At 42.3% G+C, this 25,949-nt stretch overlaps 1 protein-coding gene across 2 annotated transcripts in view; it reads right to left on the bottom strand.

Annotated features, from left to right (window-relative positions):
• Positions 1-646: 646 nt before the first annotated feature.
• The window catches only part of CHERP (calcium homeostasis endoplasmic reticulum protein), a 63,111-nt gene continuing 37,808 nt past the window's right edge, over positions 647-25,949 (bottom strand). For both annotated transcript variants that reach the window (XM_056518160.1, XM_056518159.1), the window contains exons 10-18: positions 17,113-17,557; positions 15,138-15,376; positions 14,909-15,042; positions 12,520-12,606; positions 4,640-4,786; positions 4,417-4,524; positions 4,067-4,161; positions 2,790-2,975; positions 647-1,322 (exon numbers count right to left, since the gene is read on the bottom strand). In XM_056518160.1, the coding sequence (XP_056374135.1) occupies positions 1,285-1,322; positions 2,790-2,975; positions 4,067-4,161; positions 4,417-4,524; positions 4,640-4,786; positions 12,520-12,606; positions 14,909-15,042; positions 15,138-15,376; positions 17,113-17,557 (1,479 nt within the window). In that variant the 3' untranslated portion in view covers positions 647-1,284. The remainder of the gene's footprint in view (positions 1,323-2,789; positions 2,976-4,066; positions 4,162-4,416; positions 4,525-4,639; positions 4,787-12,519; positions 12,607-14,908; positions 15,043-15,137; positions 15,377-17,112; positions 17,558-25,949) is intronic.

Below are 25,949 nucleotides of genomic sequence, written 5' to 3'. Positions count from 1 at the left end.
CAAGCGACGTTCTGGCTGCAGACACGGGAAAGCCGTTGGAAACCACGCTACTCCACAGCCCCCACCTCCTTAACACTGCTGAGACTGGGGGAAAAGACGGAGATGCAGGGCTATCAGGACCACACCGGACCCCCGCAGGCAGGCTTACGGCTGCTCCCCAGAGGAGACTTCTGCCGGACAGGGAGCCCCACTACCGGAGGATATGCAGCCCCTGGAGAGGTATGGAGACCACTCACAGGCCTCCTACCGGAGGACAGGAAACCTGAACTGAGGTGAGGCGTGTCTCATTTTTATGTTCCCAGGTTTCCTGTCCTGCGGTGGGAGGTCCTCTCCAGGGGCGCCATCATGAGCGATTAGGTAAAGAAATTTGAAAGGTTCCATGTGTCTTCTTCCCTTAACAGCTATCTAACAGTGTCAGCACTTTGGGACGTGAATTGCAACTGACAGATCTCCTTTAAGACTACTGTTACTTCTCTGTGGGATGTGAGCATAATGATAACAGATTTTTTTTTTTAAGCAGATTCTGATTATTTTTCACAGAATATCAATGAGGTTTTACACAAACTTATTTGCCTGCATTGTCCTGTAATCTGTTGCAGACATTTGGTAGTGACCAATATGACTTTAGCCGAACACAAATAGAGTGTCCAAATCAAAAGTTTATTTTACAAAATAATTTGGAAGAGGGATGTTGACACATACAAATAAAAAGTTACACAGTCATACTTACATGAAGCACAGACCCTTTTTTTTTTTTTAAAACAGAAATCAGCACAGAGCAAGCCCCTCTGGTTACATCATAAGGGGCTAAAATGTAACTAATACATCTTTGTCTGGAAACCCACAAAAGACAGGGTTCATAACATCGTGCTGCCTATATCTGTGTTAAAGGTAAAAATGTGGTTTATGACTTTGCAGAGTCACAGTAGATAAAGATGCTGGTGAACAATATTTGTAAGCATCTAGCCACGGGTATCTTGTGATGCTCACCTATGATATCCTACACAAAGCCAGAACTTGTATGTAGGCAAAACAGCTTCTAGCTACCAATTCATTCTTGTGCTGTGCCAAATCATAACAGGTAAGTAACCTCGAATTAATAAGTACAAGACATATCCCCTGACCAGGTTAACGGTAACTAAATAACTGCAGTCTACTAAGCTGCACAAATACTATGCTGGATGTTGTTTTAGATGGATATAATAGTCTGTCACCATTTTGAATTTTCAAGTGTCCAGGTTAATGCAACTGTAAAGGTGGAGATGTCCTTCATTGTCTGCTACATCACTCCTGTGCTGGAGGATCCTGGCCCTCACGTTTTACTGAAAAGGAAAATGAACACACAGTATAAGTTCCATATAAAACATACACAACACATATGAATTTTTTTTTTTTCCAATGATCATTTCATTAAGATTTATTCAAAAGATAATCATTCAAAATGTAAAGTGTTGCAAATAAATAATATTAAACTTTCTCCTCGCCAAAAGTAATTTGGCCATTTATTCCACATTTCGATAAGTGCTTTGTGTACATCGCAAATACAGTCATGGCCGTAAATGTTGGCACCCCTGAAATTTTTCAGGAAAATGAAGTATTTCTCACAGAAAAGGATTGCAGTAACACATGTTTTGCTATACACGTTTGTTCCCTTTGTGTGTATTGGAACTAAACCAAAAGAGGGAGGAAAACAGCAAATTGGACATAATCTTACACCAAACTCCAAAAATGGGCTGGACAAAATTATTGGCACCCTTTCAAAATTGTGGAAAAATAAGATTGTTTCAAGCATGTGATGCTCCTTTAAACTCACCTGGGGCAAGTAACTGGTGTGGGCAATATAAAAATCACACCTGAAAGCAGATAAAAAGGAGAGAAGTTCACTTAGTCTTTGCATTGTGTGTCTGTGTGTGCCACACTAAGCATGGACAACAAAAAGAGAAGACAACTGAGGACTTGAGAACCAAAATTGTGGAAACATATCAACAATCTCAAGGTTACAAGTCCATCTCCAGAGATCTAGATTTTCCTTTGTCCACAGTGCGCAACATTATCAAGAAGTTTGCAACCCATGGCACTGTAACTAATCTCCCTGAGCGTGGACAGAAGAGAAACGTTTATGAAAGGTGTCAACGCAGGATAAGCAGCCCCAAACAAGTTCCAAAGATATTCAAGCTCTACTGCACAGCCCAGTGTCAGAAAGCTGGGTTTGCATCCGAGATCTTGGGTCTTCCAGCAGGATAATGACCCCAAACATATGTCAAAAAGCACCCATAAATGGATGGCAACAAATCGCTGTAGAGTTCTGAAGTGGCCAGCAATGAATCCAGATCTAAATCCCATTGAACATCTGTGGAGAGATCTTAAAATTGTTGTTGGAATAAGAGAGAGACCTGTAGCAGTTTGCAAAGGAAGAGTGGTCCAACATTCCAGCTGAGAGGTGTAAGAAGCTTATTAATGGTTATAGGATGCGACTGATTTCAGTAATTTTTTTCCAAAGGGTCTGCAACCAAATATTAAGTTAAAGGTGCCAATTTTTGAGTTTGGTGTGAAATTATGTCCAATTTGCTTTTTTTCCTCCTTTTGGGTTTAGTTCCAATATACACAAATGGAATAAACGTGTATAGCAAAACATGTGTTACTGCAATCCTTTTCTGTGAGAAATACTTTATTTTCTAGAAAAATTTCAGGGGTGCCAACATTTATGGCCATGACTGTACATTGATATTAATGGATCAGAGCAGAAAATCAACTCATACACTAAATATGTAACGCTTTACATTCCTTACTTTCATCTCTGGCTTTCATGCGGGCAATGAAAGAATAGCTTTTGTTCCTACGATAATTTTCATAAGGGTCATCAAGGGAAACGCCAACACCTTTATACTGGTCCCACTTGTCACGTACATCTCCTCCTTTAATTGGGTCTTGAATCCCCTGCTCATTGGCACCCAGGCCCCCAGCTCCACTCCATCCTAAAAGATAGAAAATAATAAATAGAATTAAAAAGAGGAAAAAAATTGTATGTTTTGTAGCTTTGAAATACTACATACCAACATGGATTCCTTAAAAGGCTATAGGCACCAATAAAAAATGTTTTTGTTCTTTTTGCCCTAAAACCCATCAGAAAAGTCTCTGGTTCAGGGCAGCCACATCAATCTCCTGTCATGAGGGCAGCAGAATGGACACAGCTATGGTGCCAGCAATACACTGTGAAAGCAGTTGAAAGGACACAACCCTGTACATTGTGTAGTGGAAGCGCTGGGCTGCTGCAGCTCCGCACCCATTCACTTCAATGCTTTCCACCGATCAGTTTTGATGGTCTATTCTGAAAATAGGCCTTAAATGCAGAGACAAAATACAGGACTATGGGCTGGACAAGCAGGGCTCTGCGCAGGAGCCCCGCCTGTCCTCACTGAGCAGGAGCCCCGCCTGTCCTCACTGCGCAGGAGCCCCGCCTGTCCTCACTGCGCAGGAGCCCCGCCTGTCCTCACTGCGCAGGAGCCCCGCCTGTCCTCACTGCGCAGGAGCCCCGCCTGTCCTCACTGCGCAGGAGCCCCGCCTGTCCTCACTGCGCAGGAGCCCCGCCTGTCCTCACTGCGCAGGAGCCCCGCCTGTCCTCACCCAAAAATGTACACATTTTTTAACAATATAAAATTACAAATATACATATGTTATGTACATTATAGAAAAGGTTTTTCCAAATGATAGGTACACTTTTAAGGACTGCCTGTGCCCCTAAATGATTTTCAGATTCAGAATATTCTCCAGGAGTCATGCTACCTTGCTTTGCACTAAGCAGCAGGAAGGAATTGACAAGGGTGCTAGATTCAATGAACAAGCTTGACAAGAACTGGGCGAGGGGGAAAAAAAAACAAAAAAACAGAGGATTGTGGGAAGTCATTTTTCTTATTGTAGATACATTGGGGCAAATAAAGTAAACAATACAGTTGACTACAGAAATATCCATTTATTTTAGGCAGGGTTTGAAATGCGATTTCTCTGTCCATCACAGGTATCCCTTATGCATATAAACATGCCGTTATCAAGCATATAAAGGTCTTACCCATTTTTACTAGCATCTGATGGCCCTTGTTCTCCTCTCCTAGGCGCACATTGGGCACACTTCCTCCAGGGCCTGAGCCCAAGCCTGAAGAAGAACTACAAAAAGTACAAAAGATTATCATGTAGTTCTGATAGTAATTTGCCATTTACACAATCCTAGAAATAAAACTGCCACTACACACACAGGAAAGTCAGGAACAAATTTATTTTTATCGTATTTATCACATATAGCTCAATGTATAGTTAACTAAAAGCACAATATTACTTATTTGTTAAGGTTAGATTCTAAAAGAATGCTGCCTTTTTGATGCTGCAAATTTAATTCCCTGTACCAGTTTTATAAATACTTACGGTGGAGTTGCACTGCGAGACCGAGATCTCCGTTTTCCAGGTGAGAATGATTTTGATCTAGATCGAGACCTTGAGCGACTTCGAGATGACCTAGACCGGCTCCTGCTCCTTAAAAAAGAAAAAAAAAATTATTGATCCATTTGTATAATTACATTACACATGTTTATAAACATATAGGTATATTTAAACATAATTGTTAAAAGCTAAATATCAGTTGCCTAACCTTGATCTTGATCGAGAATAAGACCGTGATCTAGATCGAGATCTTGACCGAGACCTAGAGTATGATCGGGAGGACTTTGAAGATCTGGAGTTAGAACGTGAAGAGGACCGCCCGCGACTTTTTGATCGACTGTTGGATCTTGATGGCCTTAAAAAAACAACAATAACTTAATTTACAGAGAGACATAGCAAAATACATTTAAGTTATTTCACACACAGAATTATGGGCAATGTTTGTGATGCTGGCATAGTATAGCATGGCATAGTAAATTTAATTGGCTGATGTGCTGTCTAGGGCTAATTATCTTTTTATGCAGGTTATGCCCCACGTGGACCCTGTTGCCACTCCGGCACCTCCTCTGCACGAGTTATTGATGGACTGAATCATTATATGCAAGTTGCCAACGGTCTCATCAGGGATTCACTAGCACCCAATACTATGAGGGCATATGACACTACTATCTCAACTTTCAGGTCCTATCTTCAGTTACACAAGATTCCATTTTCTTTAGACATCAGCATTATCCTATCGTTCATTGGTTTTTGCCATTCATCATTACACCTATCTCACAATACTGTTAAAACATATCTATCTGGGCTCCACCATTACATTTCCTTGTCTTTTCTGGAGAGACCTTAAATTCTGTCTTTTCAAGTTGTCAAGTCAGCCCTGAAGGGCATGCTCTAACATAGCTCTCCTAAGATCTTTTCACGATAACCTATTTAAGGGTATATGTTCAGAACTTTGGCTGATGTATTAGATACTAAGGTTTTTGGGTATGTAAAAACTAAAAGCTAGCATTTAGTAATTATAAAACAACCCAGAGCAATGAAGATAGGGAAATCTACAAGATTAGGCAGAAAGAGGCCAAGCAAGCTATAAGAACTTCTAAAGCATAGGCAGAAGAAAAACTAGCTCAGTCTGTGAAAAAAGGGGATAAGACATTCTTCAGATATATAAATGAAAAAAGGAAATTAAAACAAGGAATAACTAAAATTAAAAACAAAAAGGAAGGAAGTTATGTAGAAGAGAATAAAGGGCTAGCCGACTGCCTTAATACTTCTGTTCAGTTTTTACAGAAGAAAAAGGGACCCCCATTAGGGAGAAAGACTAATGAATCATTTGATGCATGTATTTACAGAGGAAGAGGTTCTACGTTTGCTGTCTAAAGTGAAGACAAATACCGTATTTATCGGCGTATAACACACATTTTTTAGGCTAAAATTTTTTGCCTAAAGTCTATCTGCGTGTTATACGCCAATAAGCCGCTGCAGTTCAATGATTTAAAGCGGCGCTTTAAATCAATAAACTGCAGCGGCTTTTGCAGGTGCAGAGACCTGCCGTCGCTGCCGGCTTCTCTGCCCCTGCCTGTCCTGGGGTCTAGGCGCCGATAGCCAGGGGGAGAGAAGCAGCGCCGGCAATGGGGCAGCGGCGCCGACAGACAGGGGGAAAGAAGGGGCAGCGGCACCCATTGCCGGCGCCGCTGCCCCGTTGCCTCCCCCATCCCCAGTTGTATAATTACCTGTTACCGCGGTCGGGTCCGCGCTGCTTCTGTCCTCCGGTGTGGCGTCCCCTGCGTCGTTGCTATGCGCTGCGAGACGCAATGACGAGCGACGTTAAACATGCATGGGATAAGCATAAGGCTATCCTTCATAAAATATAGGGATAGGCATGAGGCTATCCTTCAAGTAAGATAGGGCCAGGGACTATTGATAGGATTCAGATTATTGGGCAGCCTAGAAGGGTTAAATGGTTCTTATCTGCCAACACATTCTACGTTTCTTCATATGCTTCCTTTCATATTGGGGCCGCATCTGCCACCTCACGTCATAAGGTGCTGCCCCATATTATCCAAAAATTAGGCAGGTGAAAATAAGGCTGCTATTCCGTGTATATACCTAATCAGTCTAAAGAAATGGCTGATTTATTCACTTATTTGGTACGTTGATTTAAATAAATTTCCTTTTTCTCACCTGCATGGCTTTAATGTTTTTTGCCCTCTAAAGGCGGACCCTCAGTTGTGGTTTTGGGCACAGTTCAACCACTATTTTAGTATAATTCTTTACCTTTAATTCTTGTTAAGGTTTTATTAACAGGTTTCATTTTTAGGGGGTCTCTGGTGATGTCGGTCGTAAGTGTATGAGTCAGCTAAATTCAGCCAGTCACGTGGAAGTCCTGACCACAAGTGTTAAGCCTATCAGGCTGTATTTGTGGGAGGGGTGTGGGATATTTAAATGCACTCCACACGTCCCTCAGGGCGTACGGTGCGTTTGGCAAAACCCACCCTCACTTCCCTTTTTTCTTTTCACTTATTATACGGGATGCCCTCTAAAGGCGGACCCTTGGTCACGGTTTTGGGCACAGTTCAACCGCTATTTTAGTATATGTCTGCTTTAATTCTTGTTAAGGTTATTAACAAGTTTCATTTTTAGGGGTCTCTGGCGATGTTGGTCCTAAGTGTATGAGTCTGGAAAGTTCAGCCAGTCACGTGGTAGCCTTGACCACAAAGTAAATTATTGGAATCAGTATAAGGGTCTATTCACACTTCTATTCACGTTTCACACTTCTATTCACATTTCCGCACCAATTCCACTTCCCCTTCCTTGGCTGGTTTCTGGCTTGTGCGGATTTTGTGTGGAATTGGTGTAGAATTGGTGTGGAAATTCCGCATGCAGAAATTCAGAAATGTGGAATCCCATAAAAGTCTATTGGGCTTTCATTTGAGGCGGAATTCCGCAAGTGGAAATTCCTCATGTGTGAATAGACCCTTAGACTTGTAAAGCAAAGTAACTTTAAGGGCAGGTTCCACAGGCATTAACTGTATGGTTTCTGGTATGTGCAAATTTGCTTTAAAAAAAAAAAGAGAAGAAAGTTATCTCCCATTGACTTTAATGGGAAACAGTGAACAACAGGAAAAAGGTGGCATTTCGATTAGTTTCTCAAGAATCCCACTCTGAAGCTCCCATTACAATAAATAATAGCTTCAGGACAGGCCAATTTGTGTTGACTGTTTCAGGGAGAAGGCAATGGCACAAAGCTGCATACAGACAAGATATATGAACTTGAAATGGGAGTTTGTCACCTGCTGTAAACCTCACAAACCATACACTATAATACAGCATTAAATGCACTAAGACTGCTGTCTTTATTTTGCTTATCCATGCAGTGACCACATTAAAAATCAAATTTTTTCTGTAGAAATAACTTAGTCGGAGCGGTGGTGCCAAGCAATGAAACACAGCTTGCTGGCACACTTTACTTCCCCTCTCCTGCCTATCCCATGTTGAGTGGCAAGGGCTCAGCTTGTTGGCAAGTTATCCCAGAGCTGTCACCGTTCGGAGACTCTTGCTGTGCATACAATGCAACAGACAATATGGTCATCAGAGAACTCTCAGAGTAGTGCGACTTCTCAGAGTATATTGCGGTGCAGGCGCATAGTGTCTCTCTCTAAACGGTGACAACTCTCGGATAACTTATTGCACGTGCGCCTACATCAATGCTCATGTCCCATGCATAAAATTTCCTGTCAGGGCTCAGCTTTAAGTCAAGACTTGACTGTTGTTACTCAACATGTAAGCAAACCAGCCAGCGGCTTTACAGGGCTTGGCACTGTTTCTCTTATACCGTTTAGCAAGAGGTAATAAACATGCTTTTTACCATTTTCACTGCATGGACAAGCAAAATCAAAAGGTACCAGCAGTCATTGCGCACCTAAAAGGAATATCCAGGATATATATAAAATTTTATATATCTCAACTGGCTCCAGAAAGTTAAACAGATTTGTAAATTACTTCTATTAAAAAATCTTAATCCTTTCAGTACTTATGAGCTGCTAAAGTTGAGTTGTTCTTTTCTGTCTAAGTGCTCTCTGATGACACCTGTCTCGGGAACTGTCCAGAGAAGAAGCAAATCCCCATAGCAAACCTCTTCTACTCTGTGCAGTTCCTGAGACAAGCAGAGATGTCAGCAGAGAGCACTGTTGCCAGACAGAAAAGAACAACTCAACTTCAGCAGCTGATAATTATTGGAAGGATTAAGATTTTTTTTAACAGAAGTTATTTACAAATCTGTAACTTTCTGGAGCCAGTTGATCTAAAACATTTTTTTTTCCTGGAATACCCCTTTAAAAAGAGTACCTGTCATCAAACCATATTTCCTAAACCAACTCAGATTATGTTGCCTAACACCCCTCCTGCCCTTGAAAAAAAGTTATGAGCCTTAAAAAGCTCTGTATCATACCTATCCCCTTGCTCACATTGTGTGAGCTCCCATCAGGAGAAAGTGGGCATTTCCCAGCAAGTGCAACGTCACTGAAGCCTGTGAGAGCTGTGCCCCACACGCATTCACTTCCAGGCAGTGGAAAAGAGGTGGTGGAAGAGAGAGGTGGTGTCTGGTAACTATAAAAGAAAGTATTCTAAGCGATTGTCTGAGCTAGTGATTGCGTGTCTGTATACAATAGTGTGAAGTATACAAGTATATTAGTGAGAGGGACTTAAAATTAAGGGACTTTAATTTCAGGGAGTTTACTTTAAATATTTGATTGTTTTTTTTTTAACTATAAATTTTTGCAATCCCCACATCTAGTATGGCTTCCATGTTGGAAAAGGCAGTCCAGTGTGCATCTTGCACAATGTATGCAATCCTTGAACAACAGTTTGAGGGTGCATATTGTTGTGAGATGTGTGCGAGTTGTTCATTTGGAAGCCCAGATCCTGGATCTAGAGGAGCAACTGGCAACATTGAGACGCATTGACAACTTGGAGAGGAGTCTCCCGCTCACTGAGCAAGTACTCTCTGGGGTAGAGGTGGGGGAGGATAGTGGGATGGAGGTCCAGGACAGTCAGGCAGTCAGCTGGGTTACAGTTAGAAAACGGGGTAGAGGGAAAAGTGTCAGGGAGGCTAGTCCTGATCTGGCACACCCCAACAAGTTTGCCTGGTTGACAGATGAGGGGGATGCCATTTCAGAGCTAGCAGTACTGCAGCAAGACTTTGACCACCAGGGGGGTGTCTGCTCCAGTAAGGAGGGAGGGAGGAGTGCAGGGCAGGCCAGACAGGTACTGGTAGTGAGGGACTGAATTATTAGGGGGAAAGGGCGATCTGTCACAAAGACCGGGATTGCCGAATAGTGTGTTGTCTTCCTGGAGCTCAAGTTCGGCACATCGCGGATCGGGTTGACAGGTTAATGGGTGAGGCTGAATAGAACCCAGAAGTCATGGTACATACTGGCACCAATGACAAAGTAAGAGGTAGGTGGAGTGTCCTTAACCCCTTAAGGACGAGCGCCATAAATGTACGGCGCTGCTAAGTAGTACTTAGTGCACAGCGCCGTACATTTACGGCGCAGCTTTCCTGGATCACCGTGTCTCTGGATACGGTGATTGGAACAGGATGACTGCTGATATCTATCAGCAGCCATCCCGGAATATCGCCCAGGGGGGTCCTGAGACCCCCCCCATGTCTGCGATCGTGGGAAATCGCGTGTCAATTCAGACATGCGATTTCCGCTATTCCGGGTCAATCGGGCAGTTTTTTTTTTTATAATGGGGTATTTCTATTATGAAGACCCCTCAAATCCGCTTCAAAACTGAACTGGTCCCTGGAAAATTCCGATTTTGAAAGTTTTGTGAAAAATTGGAAAATTGCTGGTGAACTTTGAAGCCCTCTGAAGTCTTCCAAAAGTAAAAACATGTCAACTTTATGATGCAAATATAAAGTAGACATATTGTATTTGTGAATCAATATATAATTTATTTGAAATATCCATTTTCCTTACAAGCTGAGAGTTTCAAAGTTAGAAAAATGCAAAATTTTCATGAAATTTGGGGATTTTTCACCAAGAAAGGATGCAAGTAACAACGAAAATTTACCTCTGTGTTAAAGTTGAATATGTCACGAAAAAACTATCTCGGAATCAAAACAATCGGTAAAAGCATCCCAGAGTTATTAATGCTTAAAGTGACAGTGGTCATAATTGCAAAAAAGGGCTGCATGCTTAAGGTGAAAAAGGGCTCAGTCCTTAAGGGGTTAAACTACTAAAACAGGGCGGCAGTGAAGAAGCATTAAAAAGCTATAGAGAAAAATGTAAAATATGTAAAAATTAAAAAAAACAGATAAAAGCTGCAAAAATAGAGACAGAAAGACTCATTGCCAAAGAGTAAAACTAACCCCAAAATGTTCTTAAACTATATAAATAGCAAAAAGGTTAAAAATGAAAGTATTCGCCCTTTAAAAAACGATAAAGAAGAAATTATGAACGGGGAACAGAAAAAAACAAATATATTTAAAAAATTATTCTCCGCTGTATTCACTGAGGAAAATGAAATGCCAGGTGAAACACAGCGAGATAAGGTAACCTCCCCAGTACAGGTCACTTGTCTAACCCAGGAAGAAGTACAGTGCCGCCTACAAAAAATCAAAATAGACAAATCACCAGGTCCAGATGGCATTCATCCCCGTGTTCTAAAGGAATTAAGTAATGTAATAGACAGACCCCTATTTTTAATATTCAGGGAATCTATAGTGACAGGGAGTGTTCCCCAGGACTGGCGCATGGTAAATGTGGTGCCAATATTTAAAAAGGGGACAAAAGGTGACCCCGGGAATTACAGACCTGTTAGTGTAACCTCTGTTGTATGTAAATTGTTTGAGGGTTTTCTAAGAGATGCTATTTTGGAGTATTTTGATAAAAATAAATGTATGACTCCATATCAGCATGGCTTTATGAGGGATCGGTCCTGTCAAACTAACCTGATCAGCTTTTATGAGGAGGTGAACTCCAGACTGGACCAGGGGGAATCGCTGGATGTTGTATACCTGGATTCTTCCAAAGCATTTGATACGGCGCCACATAAAAAGTTGGTGCATAAAATGAGAGGGATTGGGCTAGGGGAGAATGTGTGTAAGTGGGTAACTGGCTCAGTGATAGGAAACAGAGGGTGGTTATTAATGGTACTTATTCTGATTGGGTGACTGTTACTAGTGGGGTACCACAGGGTTCAGTCTTGCATCATGTTCCATTTAATATATTTATTAATGACCTTGTAGATTGGTTGAACAGTAAAGTAGCAATCTTTGCAGATGATACTAAACTCTGTAAAGCGGTAAACACTATTGAGGACAGGGCACTGTTACAAATGGATCTGAATAGGTTGAAGGTTTGGGCTGGGAGGTGGCACATGAGGTTCAACATTGATAAATGTAAGGTAATGCGCATGGGGAGGAAAAATCCAGGCTGGGATTATGTATTAAATGGGAGAACACTTGGGACGACTGACAGGGAAAAAGACTTAGGAGTCTTAGTTAACAGTAAATTTAGCTGTAGTGACCAGTGTCGGGCAGCTGCTGCCAAGGCAAATAAAATCATGGGGTGCATCAATAGGGGCAAAGATGCCCACGACAAGGAAATAATTCTACCGCTGTACAAATCACTAGTCAGACCACACACAGAATACTGTGTACAGTACTGGGCACCAGTACTATGTTACACTTCCTGAGTTTGGTCTCCTGCCAGGTCGGGAGTAGACCAAACTAACTTTTTGACTTGAAGCAGGGAACAGAACAATGTCACCTAGTGGCCATTTTTTCAATCACATTATGAAGGTTGAGAACAGCAAGTAAATAGCACAGTGTCTTATAATTACATAAGGAACGATATATTAAAAGTTTAAAAAAGTAGTGTGGTTGGTTTTTAAGGGTTGCAGCATTTAACGTTTTCCTTTAAAAGAGGAACAGTCATCAGAGGTTGTCATTCTAAGTAGTAATAAAGCGTTAAGGTCCTGTAATATTTTTGTTCTTTAAAAGCATAGAAATGGCCTGATTTTCTGAATTACAGACATCTGTATGTTAAGTTAAAGTATAACTAAACAAGAGGTTGTTGATACCTGCTCCTTTTGTCCTGGCCTTTCCGCCGACGGGCTCTCATTTTTGCTCTGAAGAACTCATAAAGTCCATTTTGCTCCCATCCTTCACTGAAGAAAAAGAAGACAATAAATAGGTATATAAGAGGTAGATAATCTGTCATTTTCATATATGAAATATAAATGTTTACAAAGAAAAAAGAGTGACTCTTACTTTTTGGCTTTTCAGAGAGTATCAGACAATCTTCAGCTGCACTCCTGATGGTTTTGTCAAAAGTGTTTTACACTCAATAGCCACAAGGCTGCAAGCATCACTATACATTGACTGGCTCAATTGTTAAATTCAATCACTTACAGCCCATTCACCTTTATGTATCTCAGGCCAATGCTGCTACATTGTTTAATAACTAATTTTCTGACTATAAGGCTATGTTCACATGGTGAACAGCAGAGTGCCAGCAGAACATACCTGTGCTAGGATTGCTCAGAAATGCACCGTCTCATAAACTGCAATGCATTTCCGCACGGACTTCGCAGAGGTAACAGACATGTCTATTCTTTCTGCGGATGATGGAATCCGAATTTCCACCCCAGAAACATCATCTGGTGTGGAAATTCAGCCATGTGAACAGTGCAGCAGAGACCCATTGAAATCATATGATGGAATCTCTGTGCAGAATTCAGCACGGACATTTCATTGAGTGAACATAGCCTAAGCCTCCTCCTGCTACTAAAAAGTTTTTCTACCATTTCTAACTCTCTTTCACTTGTCATAAACCTATTTATTGTAAACACGTCTTGATCTCCCTCGGCGCCACAGCCAAACAATATTGTAGGATGAATGGATGCATGATCACGTGATCACCTCTTGAATTTGTTCTAATTTACCCTCTTCCAGCAAATCCATTCCAAATCCCTGGTAACTATCCTTGTAATAAAGCTTGTGGTATAGAGGCAGCTTCTTCTCTACTTACTATGACCTGAGGGTTGTACACTGTGCACTCTGCTGCAAATGGCTGCTCAGCACAAATGGCTGTTCAGGACTTCACATCTGAGGCTACATTCACACTGCCGTTTGTCTCCGGCAGTGTGAAGCCTATTGTTTTCGGGTTGCGAATAGCGGGAGAAAAATAGTGCTTGCACCGTCTTTTTCTCCCACTATTATCTCTGAAAATAACAGCGCCCGATGGACCCCATTGACTATAATGGGGTCCATCGTGACCAGTTAATGCCCAATACGACCGGTCAAGATGACGGCCGTCAAACTGCAGGAAAAAAATAAATGAATGACTTTTAGACCGCAGTTATTGCTGGGAAATAACGGCAGTGTGAAAGGGGGCTAAAATGACTAAAACAGGCTACATCATCTGTAGGGGGTAGTAATTAATTCCTTATAGACTGCCATTAATCTTTGTAGGAGCAACTTATATATGCTTAACCCTGGCATGCACCTGGATACCTAGAAAGTAAATTCTGGATAGTTTTATTATATGTTAAACATTGCTATCTATGACCCAGCGTCAAGCATCAATAACACTATTCTATATCTATCAAAGCATACTTTCTGGTTAATTACTCTGATGTTTCCTGAAGCCAAAATGGAAATTTCAGCAATCACAGTTAAAATGAGAAACATACATTATCTGATGTCTTAAAGGAAATCGGTCATCAGAATCACCCGCACTAAACCTGTTACACAGGCTTGTAGAGCGGGTGATCCTGATTAAAACGCTTCTTACCTGGTTAAAAATAGTTCAGCGCTTCTTCAGATATCTTTATTTTTAGTTTTCTGTTATTCCCTGGCTTGGGACTCAGTGGGAGGTGTTATCATCTCGGACTCGGCCACACGTCATTCTAGCTGGGTGGAGCTGCCGCCCGGCTCATGAATATTCATGACCTTATCCTCATGCACCAGACCTAGAAAAAGGAGTTAGACCACGAGGATAAGTTCATGAATATTCATGAGCCGGGCGGCAGCTCCGCCCAGCTAGAATGACGTGTGGCCGAGTCCCAGATGATAACACCTCCCACTGAGTCCCAAGCCAGGGAATAACAGAAAACTAAAAATATGGATATCTGAAGAAGCGCTGAACCATTTTTAACCACGTAAAAAGCGTTTTAATCAGGATCACCCGCACTACAAGCCTGTGTAACAGGTTTAGTGCGGGTGATTCTGATGACAGATTTCCTTTAAAAACTATGGGGAGGGGGGGGGGGATTCATCAAAACTTGTGCATAGGAAAAGCCGATCAATTGCCCATAGCAACCAATCAGATTGCTTCTTTCATTTTTGAGACGGCCTCTGAAAAATAAAAGCAGCAATCTGATTGGTTGCTAAGGGCAACTGGTCGACTTTTCCTTAGCACTGGTCTTGATAAACCTCCACCTATATCTGCTAAGAAGTAAAACTAACCTGTTACGAGGTCTGTCATGTGAAGGAGGGCTATAAAAAGCTTCAACCGCAGCCAAAAGTCTTTCACTTGGGGGCATTGGAGGAGGGAGACGGATATCCTTGGGGTCAAGAGGTTTGTACTCATGATCTTCCAGCTGAAAGAAGTGATATAAACAGGGTAGAAGAGACTTATTGCACTGAATATCAGCTACAATAATGCTGATGACTGTATGAGCCAAAAGGAATTTACCTTGACCAATGGAGCCATAAGTCCTGCTGGGAGATCAAAATAGGGAACATTTGGAACAAGGCTTGGGTCATCATGGTTGACATGTGGAGGTCCCTGTCTACGTATGTGTGGAGGCTGCCCATTAAAACCATGTGGAGGGGGGCCAAAATCTTGGTGTTGAGGACCTCCCCATGGAGGATGTTCATTCATGCCTGGATGTGGCATCCTATGACCTTGGTGATGGTGTGGAGGTCCCATCTCTAAATATGTTCACAAAACAGCATTAAAATATAATATCAGAGGTTCATTTCTGCACAGATTTATGAGAAAATATGCAAGTAATATAGCTGTTAAACATCTCAACATTTAAAATCAGACTAAAAAAACCCTTGCCAGATTATTGTATTTAGTGTTCAGTTTAACAACTAAAGGATTCTTATATTTTAACACTACAAGGCTGGGGTCACAATGTGTTTATGCAGTACATCACAGGGATGTCTACATATACCAAAGTGTACAGCAGCAGGTCCCATTCATTTATTAGTGCAGTAGACCACTCTATTAAGTCCTGTTAAAATAGTACATTTTGAAACCAAATGAAACATCCCCTTTACATAAACAGATGGGTTTTTCATCAATTATAATCTCCCATGTTTCAGCTAGGTGCAAGCACTGAGTAGGCAGAGCTGAGCTGTCTAAGTGCTGTAGCATTGCACTCTTCCTTGCTCCCCACCCTCTTCTGTTGGACTCCTATATAGGGCTCAACTTACAGCACTGAGCCCTGTACCTCACTCGAGCAGGAGAGTGAGGGATGTGATTCTGCAGCACTTAAAAGGGAAACTCTGGTGGAAAAAAAAATTAAAATCAACTGGCTCCAGAAAGTTAAACAGATTTGTAAATTACTTCTATTTAAAAATCTTAATACTTCAAGTACTTCTCAGCTGCTGTATACTACAGAGGAAGTTGTATAGTTATTTTCTGTCTGACCACAGTGCTCTCTGCTGACACCTCTGTCCATAGCAGGAGCAAATCCCCATAGCAAACCTATACTGCTATGGACAGTTCCTGACATGGACAGAGGCGTCAGCAGAGAGCACTGTGGTCAGACAGAAAAGATATTCAAAAAGTAAAGAACTTCCTATGTAGTATCAGGTACTGATAAGTACTGGAAGGATTGAGATTTTTAAATAGAAGTCATTTACAAACCTGTTTAACTTTCTGGCACCAGTTGATTTAAAAAAAATAAAAGGGGTACTCCGCCCCTAGACATCTTATCCCCTATCCAAAGGATAGGGGATAAGATGTCAGATCGCCGCGGTCCCGCTGCTGGGGAGCCCTGGGATCCCCGCTGCGGAACCCCGCTCTCATTACAGCACAGAGCGAGTTCGCTCTGTGCGTAATGACGGGCGGTACGGGGGACGGAGCAGTGTGATGTCATGGCTCCGCCCCTCATGACATCACGGCCCGTCCCCTTAATGCAAGTCTATGGGAGGGGGCATGACGACCGCCACGCCCCCTCCCATAGACTTGTATTGAAAAGGGCAGGCCATGATGTCACGAGGGGCGGAGCAGTGACGTAACAATGCTCCGGCCCATGTACTGCCCGTCATTACGTGCAGAGCGAACTCGCTCTGTGCTGTAATGAGAGCGCGGTGCCGCAGCGGGGATCCCCAGCAGCGGGACCGCGGCGATCTGACATCTTTTCCCCTATCCTTTGGATAGGGGATAAGATGTCTAGGGGCGGAGTACCCCTTTAAGCAGCTTAGCACTGCCTACATGATGCTTGCAATCTAGTGAAAATTTTGATTTTTAGAACTCATGAGAAGCCCCATCTGTTAACACACATCTATTAGATTTGTTTCCATAATCAACAAGTCAGCTCATTTTATGAAAATGTGCTAACAGACTATGGTCATCATACATATCCAAAGCCTCTCCAACAGTGTACAACTTAGGAAAGAAATTGCTATAAACAGTACAGTATGCAGTCTATTACCTGAAGGAAAATCTCCTTGAGGGTAATCAAAACGATGAGGGAAGGGTGGTCTCTCGAATGGATGGCGTGGGGGGAAATCATCCTGCATAAAACGTGGTGGAAATCTGTTGAAATTATGAGGATGAGGTGGCTGATTGAACTGTGGTGGATGCTGTTGATGAGGGGGAAATGGCCCCCGAAAATGTGGAGGATGCTGCATGCGAAAATGAGGGTCTCTTTGAGCACCACCACCACCACCACCCCCCCATGGTGGTTGATCATGTTGGTTACTCCAAGGAGCATCAAACTGATTGTTCCATTGAGGTTCTCTCTGATTGTTCCATGCTGGTTCAGGTTCATTGTTCCAGTTTGGATCTCTGTCACTCCACATGCCTTCGTGGCTATTATTCCATGGAGGGCAATGAGGGGGGCCCTGATGATGAGGAAAAGGGGGCTGATCACAGGGCTAGAGGGTTAAAATAAGAATTTAAAGATGACCATTTTGCTCAAAGTTGAAAGTCAAAAAAGAGAAAAAAAATACAAACACCAAAATATGTCCTGGTTACTAATAGCAAACAGTATTATTATTTTGCAATGTAAAAAGAGAATTTTATTGAAAGACCGGAGACTTCACATTATTGCATTTTGCACTCTTTCTTTACTAATCGTAGCAAAAAAACTGGTTAACAGAATTTAGAGTATGAGAAGAAAAAACTTGTTGTGCTATGATATCATAACCAATAGGAATAGGACATAGTTAATATAAGCAGTTGATGTCCCAGAATATTCCTCTTTCTTTGTTACTGTCAGAGGATAAGTACTTCATTAATATTTACATTAACTATATATTTTTATATACGGTAATTGTTTCACGATTTTATTTATTTACTTTATTCAATTTATAATACATAAATCATTTTTTCATCTGGTAATTCCACTTTATTTGTATATTTCCTTATATAGATATATATATATTTTTTCTTCCTTATTTATTTTCCATATCTTATTTTTCTATTACTCATCTTCTTATCTTTCATTTAATTCCCCATTATTGTTCATTATTTACTATTATTTATTTATTTCTCATCATTTCAAATATATATTTATTGCATATTTTCCCCCTTTTCTCACACCCTCTATTGATTTCATTATCTCTCTCATCCTGCTTTCTTAATATTTCTATATTATTTATCAATTGGCGAATTTTTCCTCATTTCATATCCCTTATCACCCCTCCCCCCCCCCCCCCCGCCTTTTTTTCTGTGCATCTAATCCGGCATAACGGGCGGTCACGTATCCCCCTGCTCGCGCTGTATTGCGCAGTAGCTTTTTTCTTCTCAGTTTCACGTCGCTCTTCCCTGTCACGTGATCTTACCTCTGAGGTATTCACCTCATGTTCACCTGTACTCTTCATTCGCCTCACCGCGTCCTTGTCCCCCACAGTGTGTTTCACTCAGCTCCATTCATCTTGTCATAGTTCCAGTCCCCAGCTCCTCCACCCGGCTTGTGTCAGCTTTCACTGCCTTGCCTGGTGTTATAGCGCCATCATCTGGCGGATTTAGGTATATATATTTTATTTTTGAATACCTATCCTTTTTATCATCTACATCAATAAATTGACTTCATCTATATAAATTATCTATTTATTGCCCCCCCCCTCCCTATATACTTATATCTATTCTCCCTCATATATTAATGAATTAATTCCATACTGTTCACAGTAACACTTTACCATAATCCATATATATATTTCTTCACCATATATCTATACTCCTCTCCTAATATGTCCACTCCAGTGATATATTCTGAGAAAAAATTAGAATCTATTACAGGTGACAAAATACAGATAATGGTAAATGATTCTGTTTCTGCTGCTGTTCAGTCAGCAATGCTGACTATGCAGGAGACAATTTCTAAAACCGTATCTTCTGCTTTAAATCAGTCAGCTACTCATAGACATCCAATTATATGTTCCCCTCAATCTGAAATTTTTAGGTCAGCTGATGACAGAAAAATCTTCAAAATGCCGTAAATGCTTGGCCAAAAAGAGGCATCTAAGTCCAACCGACCGATTCTCCCATAATTATAAAAAGTCTGCAAGGGAGCAGGTCATGTTTCTTCTGAACACTACACCCCAGGTTGTAGCAATATGACTGGTGTGGATGATATACACTCCAGACCCTTCGCCAGTGAGGAAGTGCAAAAACGGGTTAACAAGGCCTCTAAATGAGTCAAGCCTGACTCATACCGAGAATCCTCCAGTGATTATTCTTCCTCTGAATCAGAGGTATCTGAACAAGCTGAAGAATTTTATACAGCTTCTTCTGATGAGGGTGAACCTAATTTACCTGAGGTTAAAAACCTGATGAAATTATACTTGACTGGAGTGGGGTCCCTTATTTTGACCCATCACAGGTCTGGGGAATGGATCCCACAACCCCAAGTGCTCAAATATATACGTTTTTTGATCCGCAAGTTGCTTGACAAAAGCAATAAGTTACGGGCTGAATGGCCAAGACCATCATTACCCCTCAATGCGGCCATGACTCCAGATATTGATGCGATCCTGGCTCGATATGTGTTGAAATCAGGAAAACACCCTAAAAAGGGTTTAGACCGCTCATTTTGGTCTTGTCTGGACACATTTTTTAATGTCCTCGGCCCACTTACGAAAATCCTTGACCCGACAGAGGAGTCCATTTCTACTGGTACCCCAGTGGACGTGGAAGTCCTCAAAGGATGGGCACAACGGGCTATGTGCCTCTTTGGCAATGCCAATGTGGCTATGTGTGCAGAAAGACGCCGCACAATTTTAATGAAAATGGACTCACAATTGAGCCATTTAGCTGTCAACGTGTCCTCTACTCCCACAGATGGCCTTTTATTTGGCAAAAACTTTTTAACCCCTTGGGGACAGAGCCCATTAAAACCCTAAGGACGGGAGCATTTTTTGCAATTCTGACCACTGTCAATTTAAGCATTAATAACTCTGGGATGCTTTTACTTTTCATTCTGATTCCAAGATAGTTTTTTCGTGACATATTCTACTTTATGTTAGTGGTAAATTTTTGTAGATACTTGCATCATTTCTTGGTGAAAAATTCCCAAATTTTTTGAAAAAATTGAAAATTTTGCATTTTTTCTAATTTTGAAGCTCTCTGCTTGTAAGGAAAATAGACATTCCAAATAAATCATATATTGATTTACATATACAATATGTCCACTTTATGTTTGCATTATAAAGTCAACATGTTTTTACTTTTGAAAGACATCAGAGGGCTTCAAAGTTCAGCAGCAATTTTCAAAATTTTCACAAAATTTTCAAAATCGGAATTTTTCAGGGACCTGTTCAGTTTTGAAGTGGATTTGAAGGGCCTTCATATTAGAAATACCCCACAAATGACCCCATTATAAAAACTGCACCCCTCAAAGTATTCAAAATGACAATCAGAAAGTTTGTAAACCCTTTAGGTGTTTCACAGGAATAGAAGCAAAGTGCAGGAGAAAATTCAAAATCTTCATTTTTTACAAATCGCATGTTCTTGTAGACCTAGTTTTTGAATTTTTACAAGGGGTAATAGGAGAAAAAGCCCCCCAAAATTTGTAACCAAATTTCTCTCGAGTAAGGAAATACCTCATGTGTATGTGAAGTGCTCGGCTAGCGCAGTAGAGGGATCAGAAGGGAGGGAGCAACAATGGGATTTTGGAGAGTGAGTTTTTCTGAAATGGTTTTTGAGGGGCATGTCACATTTAGGAAGCCCTTATGGTGCCAGAACAGCAAGAAAAGAAAAAAACACATGGCATACTATTAACACCCCACAGGTGTTTGACGACTTTTCGTTAAAGTCGGATGTGTAAATGAAAAAAAAAAAAGAAAAATTCTCTTAAGTGCAGTTTTTTCCCCCCCCAAATTTACCATTTTTACAATGGGTAATGGGAGAAAATGCCCGACAAAATTTGTAACCCCATCTCTTCTGAGTATGGAAATACCCCATGTTAGGACGTAGAGAAGGAGTCACATTTGGCTTTTGGAAAGCAAATGTTGCTGAAATGGTTTTTGGGGGCATGCCGCATTTAGGAAGCCCCCATGATGCCAGAACAATAAAAAAATAAAATAAAAAAAAAAACACATGGAATACTATTTTGGAAACTAGACCCTGTGGCCCCTGTGAAAAGAAACAATAGTTGGGGCTCTCCCTGGGTAACAGTATGTCGCTGTAGGGGGAGACCCACGGACCCTGTTGAGGAAACACACAGCGAACTGTGAGAGGTCCAAGAAGTGAAGAAGTGGTGTGAACTGTGAGTAACAGGTTGCAGGGGCACATGTTTTATGCTGGCTGAGGGTAGCTCACCAGATAGTAGTCAAGGCATGCTGATATGTGTAGTCAGTGACCAGACGGTCTAGGACTTTGGTTTGTTCCTGAGTTATGTTTTGTTTTACCTGCAACCTGTCTAAATAAAGCTGGCAAGGTGCCAGGCTTGCATGAATAACCGTTGTCTGCGGGTTTATTGAGTGGAAACGTGTCCCGTGGCAGTGTCCAGGACGATCCCGGAGCTAATCCCCAAGGAGGAATCCTTACAACCCCTTAAGGAATGTAACAAGGGAAACAGTGAGCCTTAACACCGCACAAACTTTTGATTGACGAACTTTTCTAAAATTGGGACGTAAAAAAAAATAAAAAATTCAAGAAAATGCTGGTGTTACCCCAAATTTTTCATTATCACAAGGGGTAAAAGGAGAAAAAGCCCCCAAAATGTTTTAACCCCATTTCTTCTGAGTATGGAAATACCCGATATGTGGATGTAAAGTGCTCTGCGGGCAAACTACAATGCTCAGAAGAGGAGGAGCGCCATTGGGCTTTTGGAGAGAGAATTTCGTTGCAATGGAAGTCAGGGGCCATGTGCGTTTACAAAGCCCCCCTGGTGCCAGAACAGTGGACCCCCCCACATGTGACCCCATTTTGGAAACTACACCCCCTAATTTTTTTACACTAACATGCTGGTGTAGCCCCCAACTTTACCTTTTCATAAGGGGTAAAAGGAGAAAAATCTCCCCAAAATTTGTAACGCAATTTCTCCTGAGTACGGAAATACCCCATATGTGGCCCTAAACTGTTGCCTTGAAATACGACAGGGCTCTGAAGTGAGAGAGCGCCATGCACATTTGAGGCCTAAATAAGGAATTTGCAATAGGGGCGGACCCGGTTACAAGGATAGGGCTTGTCTCCACCAAAACCCTACAGTAGTGTTTCCCAAACAGGGTGCCTCCAGCTGTTGCAAGACTCCCAACCTGCCAGGACAGTCTATGGCTGTCCGGCAATACTGGGAGTTGTGGTTTTGCAACAGCTGGAGGCTTCGTTTAGGAAACGCTGCCGTATTAGACGTTTTTCATTTTTATTGGGGTTGGGGGGACGTGTAAGGGGGTGTAGTGTTTTACTTTTTATTATTTATTTGTTAGTGTAGTGTTTTTAGGGTACATTCACAGTAAGTTTTCCGCTGGGAATTTGAGCTGCGGTGGAAAATTTGCCGCAGCTCAAACCTGTAGAAGGAATCCCACTGTAAACCCGCTCGTGGGGGGGGGGGGGGGGGGGGGATGGGGCGCCCCAAACCTTCAGCTGTGGCAAAATGACAACTACCAGAATGCACTGGCAGACCGTACATGATGGGAGTTGTAGTTTTACAACAGCTGTAGGCAAACTGGTGGGGAACCACTGAGTTAGAAAATAGACTCTAGCTCAGTGATTCCAACCGTGTGCCTCCAGCAGTTGCAAAACTACAACTCCCAGCATGTACGGTCTGTCAGTGCATTCTGGAGTTGTAGTTTTGCAAAAGCTTGAGGCAAGGGTTGGAATCACTGAGTTAGGAAACAGACTCTAGCTCAGTGTTTCCCAACCAGTGTGCCTACAGCTGGTGCAAAACTACAATTCCCAGCATGCCCAAACAGTCAGGGATGCTGAAGTGGCACAGTTTGGGGACCACTATACGGTGGTCTACAAACTGTAGCCCTCCAGATGTTGCAAAACTACAACTCCAAGCATGCCCAGACTGTCCAGGCATGCTGGGAGTTGTAGTTTTGCAACATCTGAAGGGCCAGATATTGCAGAACTACGCGCCCAGCATCCCTGACTGTCTGGCCATTATGGGAATTGTACTTTTGCAACATCTGGAGGGCTACAGTTTGGAGACCATGGTATAGTGGTCTCCAAACTGTGCCACTTCAGATGCTGCAAAACTACAACTCCCAGCATGCCCAGACAGCTTTTTGCAGCTTTTAGAAGGCCACAGTGAAGATCACTTACCGCGATCTTCACTGCAGCCTTCTCCACGCCGCACTCCTCCTGCTGCCGTCTATGCCGCTGCTGCTCCAGGATGCCGCCTCCGCCGGTCAGGTAAGCCGGCCATGCTCCCCACCTAGCCGCGCGTGTTCCCCGCCGCTTTGCCTGGACTTCGATCGGTGGGCAGAGCGGGGGAAATTAACTCTAACCCCCCCCCGCCCCCAACTGCCATTGGTCGTCAGCCTGATCGACCAATGGCAGGGGATAGGAGGGGGTGGCAACACTGCCACCTCGCTCCTATCCTTTAGGATGGTCGGAGCGGTCTCTGACAGCTTCAATCATTCTTATTTTGTAGGCGATCGGGTCACCAGTGACCCGGCTGGCCGCAAATGCCGACATGGCATTGCCACAGGATGCCTGCTGATAGATATCAGCAGTCATCCCGGTCAGATCACCGGCCGGCGAATGGTGGTGGTCGGAAATGCGGAGGGCGTACAGGTAGGCCCTCCATCCTTAAGTACCTGGACGCGAGGGCGTATCCATACGCCCTCCGTCCCCAACAGGTTAAAAAGACATATCTAAATATGTGGGGTTATTTATATCCATTGATAAAGCCCAGACTTCTATATTTAAAAAGAAAAAAAAAAAAAAAAAAGGTATTTAATACTAAGGTTTTTGGCAAGGCCGGAAGAGGAAGGGGGGTCGCTTTTCCCGCCGGACAATGCAATACAGACTACCTCAAAGAGGCCCCATACAACATCCCGATAGATCATCCTTCCCTGTACATTCCACACAACCCTCCCCTTTCTTTCCCTACAGGGGCAGACCTTGAAGATCGAGAAGTCATCACGGATTTACTCGTTCCAGACCATCTCCAGGTAAGTCTATCCATCCAACATTCTTTCCACATACCTCTGGGGGGGGGGGGGAAGACTCCAATATTTTTTCCAAAATTGGGAATTGTTAACCTCAGATCTATGGATACTGAACACAGTCCAAGGCTAGCAAACAGATTTTGTTTCCATCCTTACTCGACATCGCCTTCCCCATCCAATTCAATTTTCTATTTCAGACCAAAAACTCAGATGCAGAAATCCAAGCTCTTTTAAAGAATGCCATAATTCCAGTACATTCCCAAACACAATGCTTCCTGAGCAATTTATTTCTTGTAAAGAAAAATTATGGTGATTACTGGCCAGTAATAAATCTGAGACTTTTGGACGATTTTGTGACATACCGTCACTTCAAGATGGAAGGTATCCATCTTTTGAAAGACATGTTACTAGAAGAGAATTGGCTGGTGAAGATAGACTTGAAAGATGCTTATCTTACAGTTCCCATTCATCGTTCTTCCCAGCCTTCTCTTCAATTTGTCTGGCAAGATCAACTATGGCAATTCCCATGCCTTCCATTTGGCCTTTCTTCAGCTCCGTGGTGTTTCACGAAATTGCTGAAACCGGTTGTAGCTGCTTTATTCACCCGAGGTGTCCATCTTCCTCTCTTCTTCTCCATACTCAATGGACTCTTTCCTTCCTCCAAGATCTAGGTTTCCTAATAAATCAAGAGAAATCGATTCTATCTCCTTCCAAAGAACTGGAATTCCTAGGCTTCTTGGTGAACACCCATGCTGCTATAAGAGTCTTCCTTCCAAAAGACTAAAAACCATACGAAAAGAAATCTGCTTCATTCTCAACAAAGATCTGATCTCTTTGCACTCCATAGCATGGATTGAAGGTCTCCTTTCGGTTTCAATACAAGCCATTTTTTCCAGCCCCTCTCCATTAAAGGCCACTTCAGAGATTGAAAATCAAACATCTCAGAGAGTCTTGCTTATTCTGACGAAATTCGCAATTCGCCGGAAGCGAAGGAAGAACTTCTATGGTGGCTGCAAAACGTTCAATCTTGTAACGGAAAGACGATTTTCCATTAAAAAAAAGATTTTTCTATTGAATCCAATGCAAGCCTCATCAGATGGGGGGCCCGTTGCGGTCATCAAACTACAGGAGGAAAATGGTCTCCTTCTGAAGCCAATCTCCACATAAACTGCCTAGAACTCTTAGCGGGATTCTTCGCTCTAAAGAGCTTCACGACACATCATTCTCATTGTTGCGTCCTTCTCCGGATTTACAACATTTCTGCGGTTCAATATAACAACTGACTAAGTGGTACAAAGTCCAGATTGTTAGCCAACATTACAAAAGATCTTTGGCATTTTTGTCTCAATCAAGACATTATCCTGAAGGCGGAATATCTTCCAGGCTTGTCCAATACTGTCGCGGATTGGAACTCCCGATTTCAGCGACTGGAAATTGGACCCCATTGTTTTTAACAAATTTCTTCTCTATGGGGACCCTTTCATCTAGACCTCTTCGCTTCTCGACTGAACAAACAATTACCTTGTTTCTTCAGTTGGCGTCCGGACCCGGAATCCTCGGGTATAGATGTCTTTCGTCCAACTTGGCCCACAGAAACGCTTTATGCTTTCCCTCCCTTTTCCCTAATATCCAGGGTCCTCCTACATGTTCTCATCAACAAATCTATCATAATTCTGATCACTCCATGGTGGTTGATAGACATTCCGAG

Source organism: Hyla sarda, chromosome 1, assembly GCF_029499605.1.
Source record: "Hyla sarda isolate aHylSar1 chromosome 1, aHylSar1.hap1, whole genome shotgun sequence".
Lineage (NCBI taxonomy): Eukaryota > Metazoa > Chordata > Amphibia > Anura > Hylidae > Hyla > Hyla sarda.
The sequence above is the reverse complement of the archived record's forward strand: the minus strand, read 5'-3'. Positions and strand labels throughout refer to the sequence as shown.